Here is a 12,721-nt window from a genome sequence, read left to right on the forward strand (position 1 = left end):
CTTGCGTCAGGACCCCTCTGTGTGGTGACAGCCGGCTGCGCCCCGTGGTTCCCATTTACGAGCGGTGCAGAGTGTCCGTCCCGCTCCTCTTCTCGGCCCCACACTGCCCAGGGAGGAGGACAGCCTCTGGGACTCCAGGAAGGCGCAGCCCCTTCCACCGCGAGGGCTAGTGGCTTTGCTCCATGCACATGGGGGAAGCGACAGAGCCAGGGAGAGGGCAGGACCACGGCTTTTTCCAAAAATACTTTAATGTTGGGTCCTCTTGTCGGTCACGTACGGTGCGTCCAAAATACGTAGGTCCGGATGGTGGGGCTCCTCCCCCTTTTCCAAGTCGCACTCGGACTTGGGGTGGCTGGGCATCGCGCGCGTCTGCCCGTTCCCGCGGTTGACACGGTTGTTGATGAGCACGGCGGCACGCAGCGCCGACTTGACGGCCGTCTCCACCCAGCCGTGCGGGTAGGCCGTGTGCTCGCCGGCGAAGTAGATGCGGCCGTAGGGGACCGCCCAGTCGTAGTCCGGCCCGTCGTCGTCCTCCGCTCGCCAGAGCTTGGGTGTCTCCACCACGAAGCCGCCCTGGCTGTGCGGGTCCTCCGCCCAGCGCTTGACCATGCCGCTGCCGTCCCACAGCCGGTAGGCGATGGGCCCGTGCAGCGCCGCCACGTCGTCCAGCGCCAGGCGCAGCGCGTCCTCCACGCTCAGGCCGGCGAAGGTGGCCGCCGCGTCCGACCACGTGTACGAGGCCAGCAGCAGCGCGCCCTCGCCCGGCGGCGGGTACACTATCTGGCGCGACGGGCGGTCGGTGTTGGAGTGGCCGCCCTCGATGTGCTCGTCGTTCCAGAAGGGCCGGTGGAAGCTCAGGAACACCTTGGTGGCCGCCACGTAGTGCAGCGCGCGCAGCGCCTCCTGCCGCTTGCGCGACAGCGGCGGCGAGAAGCTGATGCGCCGCAGCGCCGGCCCGCTCACCGTCAGCAGCACCAGGTCGGCCTCCAGGGCCTTCATGCTCCGCTCCCGGCGCGAGGTGGCGATGTGCACGCGCACCCCCTGCGTCCCCTGCTTCAGCGCCACCACCGGCGCGTGCAGCAGCACCGGCCCCGACAGCGAGCTCAGCAGCGCGCGCGGCAGCAGGTCCCAGCCGCCCACGATGCGGCTGTACCTGCGGGCGGGCGGGAGGTGACGCGGGCTCTCGGGCCCTGCCCCGCCCCAGGGCCCCCGCCCCAGCGCCCACCCCCAGCCGCCCGGGGCTGGTTTTCACCTCTAGTGCCGCCCCGCCCCCGCCTGGCCCCGACGTCCCCCAGGCCGGGGAGCGGGGAACTGCGGGACGCGGGAGCCCGCCTCTGCCCGGGGCCACGCCGCCTCCGGGGACCCTTCCTACCCGTCCCTCCCGGGCCCCCGGGATGCGGGCGGGTGCGGCCGCCCGGGCGCCCGTCTCTCCCCCCGCCGGCCCGCCCCTCACCAGAGCCGGTCGCTGAGGCAGGTGTGGGCCCGCAGGGCCTCGGCGAAGCTGAGATAGAAGAAGCCGTCCTCGCACATCACGTCTCCCAGGAGCCGCGCGGCCGGCTGGCTCAGGTTCCCCTCCCCGAGGAGGTATTCCTGGGGACGGCGCACCCGGGTCAGGGCCCAGGCAGGCTGCACCTGCCCGCTCCGGCCCCCGGCCCGGCCGAGCCGCTCGGTTCTGGGACACCACCGTGGGCTTGGTATGGTCCCCGGTCCTTCACGATCCGGTCCCCCCTCTTGTGACAGTTGAGGGAAGCTGAAGCCTGAGAGGCGGACTGTCCAGCCCCGGGTCAGGCGGGAGGCGGTGGCAGGCCTGGGGGCCGGGTCCCTGCGCTCTGACTCCCTCCCGGCTGAAGCCCACGGGCACCCTCCTTGTCCTGCTTCTCAGGCAGCGCCGCGAGGCCCCCCTCTCACCAGGAGCGTGTGCCGTTCGAACTTCTTCATTGCCTGTTTGCAGCCCAGTGTCTCGAAATCTTTGCGGGCCTGCGGTGGAACAAGCAGGCGGCGCTGAGCTGAGGGGACAGGACCTCGGACGCCGCGCGGGGAGTCCAGACCGGGGTTCACCTCCCCCTCCCGCCCACGGGCCCCAGGGACCAGTCCTCTTCAGGCCCAAGGCCTCCGCCCATGCTGTGCGCTCAGCCCCGCTCTCCGCTGGGTGCGACTCCGCTGTCACCACCCTGGGAAGTCTTCCCGAGTCGTTAATGGCCCTCATCCGGGTGTTCGGCCACCCAGACACTGTCGCACGCATCCGGGCTGGGCGTTATTTGGCTTATAGCTGTGCTGGCCCGTGCGCTCCGTGCAGGCAGGGGTCCTGTCTGTTTCAGCCAGTGCTGTGTCCTCCTGGGGCTCAGGGGTTATCTGCCACCTCGATCATTGTGGGCACAGAGACAGAGTCCCCCCTGCCATCTGTCAGCGCTGACGGGGCCTGACTGCTGAGGCGGTGTGTCCGCTGGTCCCTTCCCTGCCCGAAGCCCTCCGTGGCTCCCCAGCGCCGGGAGCCAGAGTCCCAGTCCTCACCCTGGCGTTTGAGGCCCCTGCTGGCCCCTTGGTCACCATCTCTTACAGCAGCTCAGGTCCTACAGCACAGCCTGAGGCGGTCGCTGAGGCAGGTGTCTCAAGCCCAAGTGCCTGGGCCAGCCTTGTGGCCGCCTCTCCTCCCCCAGCCCACCCCACCACCACCACGCTGGCTCCCCCTGCCTCATCTTGGCCTGGCACACGAGTGGCCATCCTTCGCTGCTCTGTTCAAGTCTTGCCCCCTCCTGGAAGCCTCGCTGCCCTCTTCTTTGTCCACCTGGCTTCTCCCTTGTGGCCAGGAAACCCTCGAAGGATGTGCCTGTTCACTCACTCACTCACCTTTCACCTCGCATTGCCCTAGGCTCCCTGAACAGGGCGTGCCAGGGCAAGGAAATGGCCCAGACTTGGCGCCCACCCTTGTCCCTGAGGGGAAATGGGCAATTAGGAGCTCCCAGAGGATGCAAGGCCAGCTCCTCCCTGAGGACATCAGGGAAGGCTTCCTGGAGGAGGGGACATGGGAGCTGGTTCTTGAGGGATGGCCAGAGTTCCCTGGGTGGGAAAGGGAAAAGGCCTCCAGGCAGGGCAGGCAGCAAGCACATGGGTGTAGGTGTGAGTGCAGATGACCAAGCCTGGCAGGTACGAGGAGTCCAGAGCCGGGGGGTTGGGGCCACCATGAAGGCTGTGGGGCGTAACAAAAATTTCTTGGAGGAGAGAAGATGAGGCTAGCAGGGTGGGTGATGCCAGACTGCTCAGGGCTTGAACCCGAGGCTGAGGCACTGGGGAGCCCTGGGGGGCTGTGCACAGGGGAGGGACAGGCTGAGGGTCCAGAGGAGAGGATGGGGGATGAGTTGGGGCCGAGGCTGTGGGGACAGAGAGGTCCCCAACTCAAGAGAGTTGGGCAGGAAGGATGTGGCTGACGACTGACAGGGGGAGGGGGAGGTAGGGATCGAGGATGGCATCTGGGGGTCGGCCTCGTGACTTGGGGGGTGATGGGGCCACTGTGAGATGGGGGAACCTGGGAGTATGAGTGGGTTTAGGGGGAGACGCTGAGCTTAGTGGGAGCTGGAGGGTCCCGGGGAATGGCCAGGGGGAGATGGACATAGGTCCGGGTCTCAGGGGAAGGGTCTGGAAGACATCAGCCTGCAGATCAAAGGTTCACACCAGAGGCCTGGAATGGTGAGGTTGTCCAGGACAGCGTGGGGGGAGACGGGGATCAGAGACCAAAGGCTGATGGCGCTTTGGGGATGGGCAGTGTCTGCGGGGAAACTAAAGATGGAAGAGCCAGCGATGGGGAGACCAGGAGGAGGGAGAGAAGGAAGGCCAGCCCAGGGAGGAGGCTGGGCCGTGGTCCCAAGAGGACGAGGGTGCACGGCATCAGCGTGGAGCGTGGCCCGCCAAGCGCGGAGAGGAGCAGGGCAGCGGGCTGGCCGGCCTACCCTGCTCAGGCCCATCTGGTAGATCTCCTCCGGCGAGTGGCCCTTCTCCTTGGGGCACAGTTTGTAGCCCAGCTTCTCAGGCATCTTGTCCACCACGTAGTTCCGCAGCTTCACGCCGTTCACTTCCGTCCACGTGTTCTCGTCGTACTGGGTGAACTTGGTCAGGTTGAGGCCCAGGCTCTTGCAGAGCTTGTGGAGGATCCTGAGGGCGGGAGAGGCTGGTGAGGGCCGGGCGGGGGGGTGGGGGGGGGCGGGGAGGAGGAGGCCCGTCTGCCCACCGGGGCTCGGGGAAGGGAAGGGGGCACGTAGGGCAGCTGGGCATGGGCATGAGGCTGGAGCGGGGCTCGATTTGGGGTCATCGGTGCCGGGGACGGGAATGGAATGGGAGCCAGGTTGGCAGGCTGAGGGCAGGACTGGTTTAGGATGGGGTGTGGAGTGGGGCTTGCTTTCACTGGGTTTGAAGTGGGAATGGGGACAGAGGCTGGGCGGGATGGGGGCTTGGGACGAGGAAGGGACCAGGGTCAGGGGAGGTAGAGCTGGAGGCCTGGCGGGGCTGGGCGTGGCTAACTAGAGGGTCTGGAGGGGCTGGGCGGGGCTAACTGGGGGTCTGGAGGGGCTGGGCGGGGCTAACTGGGGGTCTGGAGGGGCTGGGCGGGGCTAACTAGCGGTCTGGCTAGATGCGTGGTCTGAGTATTTGAAATCAGGCCGCCGGTGGTCGGGCTGGAGCCGGGAGATGGTGAGGTTGACAGTAGGAAGAGGATGGAGCTGAAGTCTGAGTCTAGACTCAACTCGATGGCGGGCTCGGTTTGGGGTCGGTGTTGAAGTTCGGGCCGGCAGGGGTGTGGGGATGGAAGTGGGGATCTGGTTGAGTCCGGGCACTGGAGGTGGGGCTGGAGGTGGCCCCGGCGCGTCGCCCTGGCTGCCAGGTCAGGCCTCACCTGTGCGAGCTGGGCATGCGCATGGCTCCCAGCTCTCCAATCCAGCCCGTATTTGGGTCCCGGTAGGTGAAGATGCGGCCCCCGATCCTGTTGTCTGCCTCCAGGACCGTGACCTGGGGGGTGGGGAGCGGTGAGCAGGGCCCTTCAGCTCCTCCCACTGACCGCCCATGCCACCCTGTGCCAGCTCCCGCCTCCCACCGCCACAGCAGCACAGACCCAGATGAGAGAAGGACCCCTTTCTTTATGGGGAGGTGCGGGGGGGGGGTGGCAGGAAAACAGAACGTGGGAGCCAGCAGGTACAATAAAACGCCAGATGGCAGCAGGAAGGCTGCGGGCCAGATCGTGGAGGGACTTCCCAGCTCAGGAGTGGGGAGATTTCTCCTACCCCGCCTCTTCTCATTCTTGGATTTCGGTGAGAGCCGTAGTGGTTAGACCTCAGGGGGCACTTCCCCTTGGGTGGAGTTTCCATCTCCACCGACACAAATTCCCCCAGGAGGTTGGAGGAGGTTTCGATGAGAGATTTCCCTCTGGGATGAGAGGGAGCATGCTCCCTCTGGGCTTCACGTCCATTGGAGTGGGCGGTTTCAGGCCTCACGCGCCAGACCACGGGGGACACACAGCCCCCCTTGCCGCCGCCCAGCACCCCACGCCCTCGGCAGGGACCCCGGACTCCCAGCCTGCAGCAGGAAAAACTCAGGGTGGACCACAAGCAGCGCTTCTCACCTTGTGTCCGGCATCGCCGAGCACCTTGGCCGCCACCAGCCCGGCCACGCCGGCACCAACCACAATCACCCTCTGGGGCTTCAAGGTACGATTGAGGCCCAAGGTCACAACCTTGAGCAGCTGCTCGTAGTCAGGATCGTGCATGCACTTCTCCACAGGGGACTGGCTGTGGGCAGCATTCCAGTTGAGGGAGGCCGCCAGGCTGAGGAGGAGAGGCACGAGCACGAGGAGGCGCCAGGCTGTGGGAGAGGACGGGGTCAGAGGGCAGGCCGGTGTGGATGTGTGTGGGGGGGAGAAAAGCGGGTTCCGCCTGCCATGTCCCTGTGCCCCCTCCCCTGCTCACTTACCCAACGAGGCCATGACTCGTGGTGGGAGATGAAGTCTGGGTGGGAGGGGAAGCGAGGGCCACTGTGAGGGGGCCTGTGTCCCACCCCAGCCTGAGCCTGTGGGCTGCCCAGCTCCTGTCTCAGCCCCGGCGGCCACCTGTCTCTCTGGATGGGTCCGCTGATCCCGGTTCAAGCAGTTCTTGCTTCTGTGTTCCTTGTCTGCCCCCCACCCCCCGCCGTCCCTGCCCTCCTCTCCCCGTCCCTGCGCTCCTCTCCCCGTCCCTGCCCTCCTCCCCATCCCTGCCCTCCTCCCCGTCCCTGCCTCGCTTGCAGTTTTTATCCAGCTCTCTGCTTTCTTGTCTCTCCTTCTCTTCTCTGGTCCCTCTTTCTCTCATCTCCTGCCCGTCTGGCTGTCTGTCTCTGTTCCTCTCTCCTGCACCCCACCTCCGTCTCTATTTCTGTGGGCCCGGGTCTCTCCGCCAGCTCCTCTCTACCTGCCTCTCCGTGGACAGCACACCGCCTCTCTCTTCTGTCCCCTCCACTCGTCTGCCGGGTCCCCCTTCTTTGTCCTTTCACTAGCCAAGCCCCGCCCTCCCCTCTTTTTTGGGAAATGGGGCTGGGGAGAAATGAAACCACTTTCCTCGGTTGCAGGGTCAGGGGCTCAGAGTCTAGTTGAGTCTGGAGGGGGCGCCCAGGGGAAAGGGGCGTCAGGAGGAAGCAAATGAGTCTATTTTCTTCCTCTTGCCCCAAATAGTTCTGGGGGTGGTTGGGAGGCCGGAAATAAATGCTCAGGTAACCATGCCAAGGGCGGGGCCATCCCCTGACCTGCCCGAGCCCCTGATCGCAGAGTCCCTGTGTCTGCCCTCCTGGGTTCTCTTTGCCTCCTTCATTCCTGGGGCAGGGGTAGAGGGGGTCTCTGGTCTCGGGGCTGTGTGTGCCCTGACAGCCTGAGTCTCTGTGTCAGCTGTCACCACACCCTGACGGGCCCTCGCAGGCTCCGTTCCCTGCCACACGGCCACCCTGAGCCTCAGTGTCCCCCTCCGTGAAGCGGGCACAGCACTGAGTCCCTTGGAGTGGTTGGGGGTGGAAGGGCAATTTGGGGGATTTTTCTTGGGGTGTGAGAGGGGGCACCAGGCCGTTGGTGAGGAGGAAAGCCAGAGGGCAGCAGAGGCTGTAGCACCAGGATGGGAAAGTCCGAACAGTAAATCAGAGAGGGTTGTGGTTTGATGGAGGGGCATATGAGTGACTCAGAAACATATGATGTGACGGCTGAGGGGGAGCCGTGGCCAAGAAGGAAACAAACTCAGCTAGCTAGACAAGACTCAGAGACCGAACGCGAGAGAAAGCAAAGAGCGCGGGTCAGCCGGAACAGCAGCGAGGGGGACTGTCCTGGCGACAGCGCTCCGAGGTGGCCCCAAGCTCATGCTCCGCTCTCACGGTGGACAGAGGAAACTGAGGCTCAGAGATGCCGAGGGGGCCCACAGAGTAGGACCCCAGGACTTGCCCGTGGCCTCGGAGCCGGGAAGGCCCTTCCACGGCAGACCCTGCCTGCCTCCCCCACAACGACCCAGAAGATAAGGAGCGCCACCCTATTATGACCTTACTCGCAGTGACGGCAGCCGCACATGGAGCAGGATTTCTGTCTCATCCCAGACGCCTTGTGAGGGAGGGGGAACCTGGCCCGCAGAGGGAAGGCACGGGCCCGGGTCCCACAGTGGGAAACGGCAGAGCTGGGGACCAGCTGGCCCCGGATCCCCCCAGTCCCCGCTGCCCCCTGCCGAGAGGCCCCTCTGCTTGCTGGCTTCATGGCAATGTCCCCCCAGAGGACGGAACAGAAGTAGCAGGGGAGCAGAAAGGGGTGCAGGCGGCAGAGCCAAGGGGCTCCTGGGTTGTGCGTGGGCGAGGAGGACTGCTCCCCAGAACGGCTGGGCGGGCCCTGCGGGGGGCCCTGAGTCGACCCCCTCGTCTCCCACGCTGGTCTCCTGGACTCCAAGGAAGAGAGGTGCAGGGCAGGCCTCCCCCAAGAGACCCAGGGAGTCAGCGGGGGAGGGGCGCGAGGGAGATGAGCAGGACTCTCCGAGGCGACCCAGAATCGGGAGCCCGCATCGCCCAGGAGAGTAGGGATCCTAACGGGCAGGGCCCGGTCAGTCCCCTTGCTGCTGAGGAAATGACAGGGAGTACTGGTTAGTACCACGTGCCAGACGCTTCCCGCCGCCTCCTTCGTCCACCCCGCTAACAACTCGGACAAGGGGGGTTTTGCCATCCCCATTTTACAGTGGAGAAAACTGAGGCCCAGCTAAGTCACCGGCTGAGACGCGGCAGAAGCTGCGTTTGCTCCCGTGGTCTGCGTTCTGAACCACTTTGTGACCAGCATCCAGCTCGAGCTTGCGGACGGGCCGGGTTGGGGTCTCGGCCTCGGTGTTACTGACACCTCGGGGCCGTCTCGGTGGGGGTGTCCTGTGCGTTGTTGAGCAGCATCACTGGCCTCTCCCCACTAGGTGCCAGGAGCACTTGCCCCTCGGGGCGTGACAACCACAAACGTCTCCAGACATTGCCAACCGTTCCCCGGGGGAAGGGGAGGCAAGATTGGCCTGGCGGAGAGCCGCTGGGCGAGGGTTTGGCTGATGCTGGGCGGGACGCCCAAGAACAGCCAGGTGTGTCCAGGACGGAGACCTGGGTGCGGCCGGCGGGAAAAGAAATGCCGGAAGGCCACATGGCAGAGGCTGTGGGGTCAGCAGATAATGAGTAATTTGGGGGCTGCTTTAGTGGAAATAACTGGACCTTCCAGAGTCCTTCCTGATAACACCAGAGACGGGCGTTAGGGCTGAATTTGGGGTATGGACTAGGACGGTTAGTCAGGAAAGAGGGGCTGGGTTAGGTTAGGTTTCCTAGGCTTGTGGGTGGGAGACAGGTCACACAGCGAGAAGCGGGGGCGGGGCAGTGGGGGGAAAGGCCTGGGGCTTCCCATCAAATCACGTATTTGTTTGCTTCAGTTCATTTTGGGATAGTCTGGTTTTATGACGGAGTTTCTAGAAAACAACATCAATCCTTCCAGCTAAGAACTGTCTTCAGGGAGAAAACCCTACCCTATTTGGTTTGCTTCTAGAACCACAAGGACGGTTCTGATGGGGTTTAGGTCACGTCGGAAGCAGCCAGAGAGCTGGCCGCAGCCCCCGTGGGCTTCTGTGGCCCGTCAGGGCAGTTGATAGTGACAGCGGTCACAGAGATAGATGTTCGGGGCTAGCACCTTACATACGGTCTTTTCTCTGAGTTGATCCAAAGACCCTGAGCGGTTGGTATTAAAATTTTCACGGAGTCTCAGAGAGGGCAAGGCCCGCCCAGGGGACGCCAGGGGCCCAGGCAGAAGCCAGGGGTCCAAACTTGGGAGGGGGAGGGGGGCAGAGAACAGAGGACACACTTACCTGAGGCCCCCTGATCTCTGGCCTGACCCTGGTCAGGGGTCCCCTTCCCACAGAGCCATCCCGCCCCTCCTTCCCGTTTCCAGAACCCCTGGGCCCTGGGGGGCACTCACTGCATGGCTGGCTCTGGGGGGCTCTCTCAGCACCCATGGCCTTTCCAGTTAGCCCGGCACAGAAGTCATCGTCGGGTGGGTGCAGAACCGGGGTGAATGGGGATGGCTTTGTCCTTGTTAAGCCAGAGGTGCCAGGGTCCTGGTGTGGGGTCAGAGCGGTTGGGAGGCAGTGGAGGGCAGGCCCTCCCTTCTCGAAAGCTTTTTATGGAAGATTTCAAACACATGTCACAACAGAGAGGCAGGATGACCTGAGTGCATTCATCGCCTAGTTGCTCATCTTGTTTCATTCACTTTTTTTCCCTCCCCCACTGGATTAATTTAGACCAAATCCCAGACATGTTATTACTTTGTAGGTAAATACTTCAGGATGTTTTTCTAAAACAGGGGTCGGCAAACTTTTTCTGTAAATATTTGAGTCTTATGGCAACTAGACTTTTGGTGGTGAACATGGTACAGACTATAGTGAAGTCAAAATATAATGACATATGCCTCAAATTTGTTATAAACCAATGTTAGCTCTAAAAGGAAAAACCCTGAAGCTTTTTGGGCCATACGGTCCTCCTCTCCCACTCGACTCTGCCCTACAAGCAGCCACAACGTGGCCAGGAACGGGCGTGGCTGTGTCCCAATAAAACTTTATTAACAAAAACAGGAAATGGGGCCGTAGTTTGCCAACCCCTGCTCTAAAAGATAACAACTTATTTGGTTTTTAAAAAATAAAACGATGATGCCATATTATCGCATTAAAAATGGCATTGACTCAATGTCCACATTTCCCTGATCGTCTCAGAATTTCTTTTTAACATTTGGTTGGTTTGAATCAAGATTCAAATAAGAGCCCACGCTGTGTTTGCGTGATATTGAGTGTCTTCATCAATCGGTGTCACTTTTGGGTCAGAGGACTTGGGGTCTGTGTCCTAAGAACCAGGGGGTCTCATGTGACTCCATGGCACCCGGCTGGGCCTGAACCTGGCGGAGCAGCAGCCCGGGTCTGGCTTCTGCCTCGGGGAAATCTTCGGAGGCCGTGGGGTGAGCCAGGATGCTCTCTGGAGGGGAGGTGTGTGTGTGGTGGGGGGGTCTCCAGGTGAATCACTGGTGTTTGAAGTGATTCACCTGGAGACCCGGGTGTGTGGGACACTTCAGCCGTGGAACAGGCACAGGGACAGCCTGGGACAGTTAAGTCCAGTTGGGGGCTGGCTGGTGCCCAGAAGCAGAGCTGGCTTCTGAGTGAGGGGTCTCGTTCCTGGGAAGTTCTGCAGAGCGCCACTGTCCTGAGGGTCTGAGGGCAGACTTTCATGGCACCCAGACAATACTGAAGTTGACTGAACACTTGGGAGCAGTGGCGTCTGGAGCTGGCTCCTCCAGGTTCACCAGAGCCCAATGTTTCATTTCCAGGATCTTCTTTTTGGTTTGCTTTGCAAGCCCTTATTAAAAAATTATAAATATGTACGGTTTTTATTAAAAACAGTAAATACTCAAAACATCACTTCCTCATTATTTGATTGCATCGTACAATTATATTTACTCTCTTTTTGCTGAGGAAGACTGGCTCTGAGCTAACATCCGTGCCCATCTTCCTTTACTTTATATGTGGGATGACTGCCACAGCATGGCTTGAATTAATTGTATCTGTCTAGTGTGTGCCAGTTCCCCAAATTTGTGTTCGGTGACTTCACGTTGGTGGCTTGCAATCAGCCAGGGTGGGAGGATTTACACCAGGGAAATGGGCCTCCGCTGCCAATCAGGCCTTCCCCCACCACGGAGAGCCGGCTTTTAAAGTCACCAGCACACGGCTGAGGGGGAATCGTTTGTTCAGCCTCCCCTGGGAGACCAAGGCTGCTCTTGCTCTGGGAATCTCTGTTGCAAAGACCTGATTCTTTGGACGCCAAGCTGGCACTTGAAGTAGGGACACCACCCTGGGGAAGGGGGCTGTGCCATCGGGGAGGCAGTCATCTGAGGGTTTCTTTGCGATTAAAAGAAAGCCATCACCCTAAGTCCAAGTGCCACTCTTCTCCCTAAACAGGGAGGAGAAATGCAGTAACAGCTCACTGAGGAGAGATTCACCTTTAAAAGCCTCTGATGCCAAATTTAGTCACCACATTTGCTGTCTTCATATTAATTAATGAGGAGGAAGTTAAGCAGAGGCCATGTGTCTGGACGGGCAGGGAGGCGCATCTGTGTGTTTTCTTCCTGGAAAGGGAAACTGTAATTACAAGGAAGCCATCAGCAGCAGGGTGACACCGTCAGCTGCTGGTCCTGTCGCAACCTTGGGGACCCCTCCCTGGCTCCCTCAGGAAGCCCGTTCAGGCCATTTCCCCCACAGTAGCAGAGCCCTGCAGCCATTCCAGCCACATGGCCACCACCTGACTTCTTATAGCCACGTGCCACTTAACGACGGGGCAGATGCATGCTGAGGAACGCGTCGTTGGACGACTTCGTCGTTAGGCGACCATCATAGTGTACACAAACCCAGGTGGTATAGCCCACTGCACCCCTAGGCTCTACGGTGCTAATTTTATGGGACCACCGTCTGTATGTGGCGCGTCATTGATTGAAACGTCGTTATGTGGCACACGACTGTAATTGCTTGTGTTGTTCAAAGTGGACAGCCCAAGGTCCCTTAGGGTTTGGGGAAAAAAATATTAGAACTTCACTTTTTTATTTTGAAAAATACAGCTGGCAAGAAAGCAATTAAGCTTTACTAATGTTCAAGATGCAACATAACAGGTATATTATATACACCGGAAACGTGTGCTCAAAAACACTTTCCTTACCCCCATTGTGTGGCCCCTGCCAATGACCTCCTTGTGAGCAGAGAAACACTGTATTTTCATAACCCCAAGGCCAGATCAGGATCTGGTATGCAGCAGGTGCTCCAAAAAGGACGTTGAATGAATAAATGTCGGTAAAATACAAAGCAGGGGGACTCGAGGCCACCCCATCCCTCCTCCCTTTAGGTTGGAGGGGTCTGATACGGGTCAGGGATGAAGGCCCACAGATTGCACAAAAGGGCCACTGTCGTAGGGGGTGAAGCTTCCAAAGAGAAGCCACTGGAGTTGCTGGGTCTCCGTCCTCCGGCTCATTCCCCTCCCTCTTCCAAGGCTTCCACTTGGACACCTGTCCTTGAAAGCCCCAGAAGGTCCAGGGAAATAAGGGCTCATGATCATGACTCTGGGAAGGCTGGGGAAACTGGGCCACACACCTGCGGGAAGCAGCTTTGGGCACCGTTAGCCACAATCGGGGGCCCGCTTAGCATGA

The 12,721-nt window shown here is 61.1% G+C and overlaps 1 protein-coding gene across 3 annotated transcripts; it reads right to left on the reverse strand.

The window, feature by feature from the left end:
- Positions 1-134: 134 nt before the first annotated feature.
- On the reverse strand, positions 135-11,654 carry IL4I1 (interleukin 4 induced 1). Of its 3 annotated transcripts, none has more exons than XM_070499316.1 (8): positions 11,528-11,654; positions 9,464-9,602; positions 5,606-5,844; positions 4,883-4,995; positions 3,945-4,146; positions 1,909-1,977; positions 1,454-1,590; positions 135-1,153 (listed from the first exon to the last, which is right to left on the reverse strand). In XM_070499316.1, the coding sequence occupies exons 2-8, from the start codon at positions 9,498-9,500 to the stop codon at positions 247-249; spliced, it is 1,704 nt and encodes a 567-aa protein (XP_070355417.1). In that variant the 5' UTR covers positions 9,501-9,602; positions 11,528-11,654; the 3' UTR covers positions 135-246. The 3 variants fall into 3 exon arrangements, with proteins under 3 accessions (XP_070355417.1, XP_070355418.1, XP_070355419.1); XM_070499318.1 differs by lacking the exons at positions 9,464-9,602; positions 11,528-11,654 and adding exons at positions 5,953-5,987; positions 6,426-6,539 and having other exon boundaries at positions 138-1,153; XM_070499317.1 differs by lacking the exon at positions 11,528-11,654 and having other exon boundaries at positions 9,464-9,637.
- Between the last annotated feature and the right edge of the window lie 1,067 nt (positions 11,655-12,721).

Source organism: Equus asinus, chromosome 26, assembly GCF_041296235.1.
Source record: "Equus asinus isolate D_3611 breed Donkey chromosome 26, EquAss-T2T_v2, whole genome shotgun sequence".
Lineage (NCBI taxonomy): Eukaryota > Metazoa > Chordata > Mammalia > Perissodactyla > Equidae > Equus > Equus asinus.

Bases quoted from the DNA above. Each gene is read 5' to 3' on its own strand.
- IL4I1 (XM_070499316.1), bottom strand. From the start codon at position 9,500: ATGGGTGCTGAGAGAGCCCCCCAGAGCCAGCCATGCA. The intron at 4,147-4,882 runs GTGAGGCCTGAC...TCCCGCCCTCAG, and splicing joins CGCATGCCCAGCTCGCACAG to GATCCTCCACAAGCTCTGCA. The intron at 1,154-1,453 runs GTGAGGGGCGGG...GCCCGCCCGCAG, and splicing joins TGCCTCAGCGACCGGCTCTG to GTACAGCCGCATCGTGGGCG.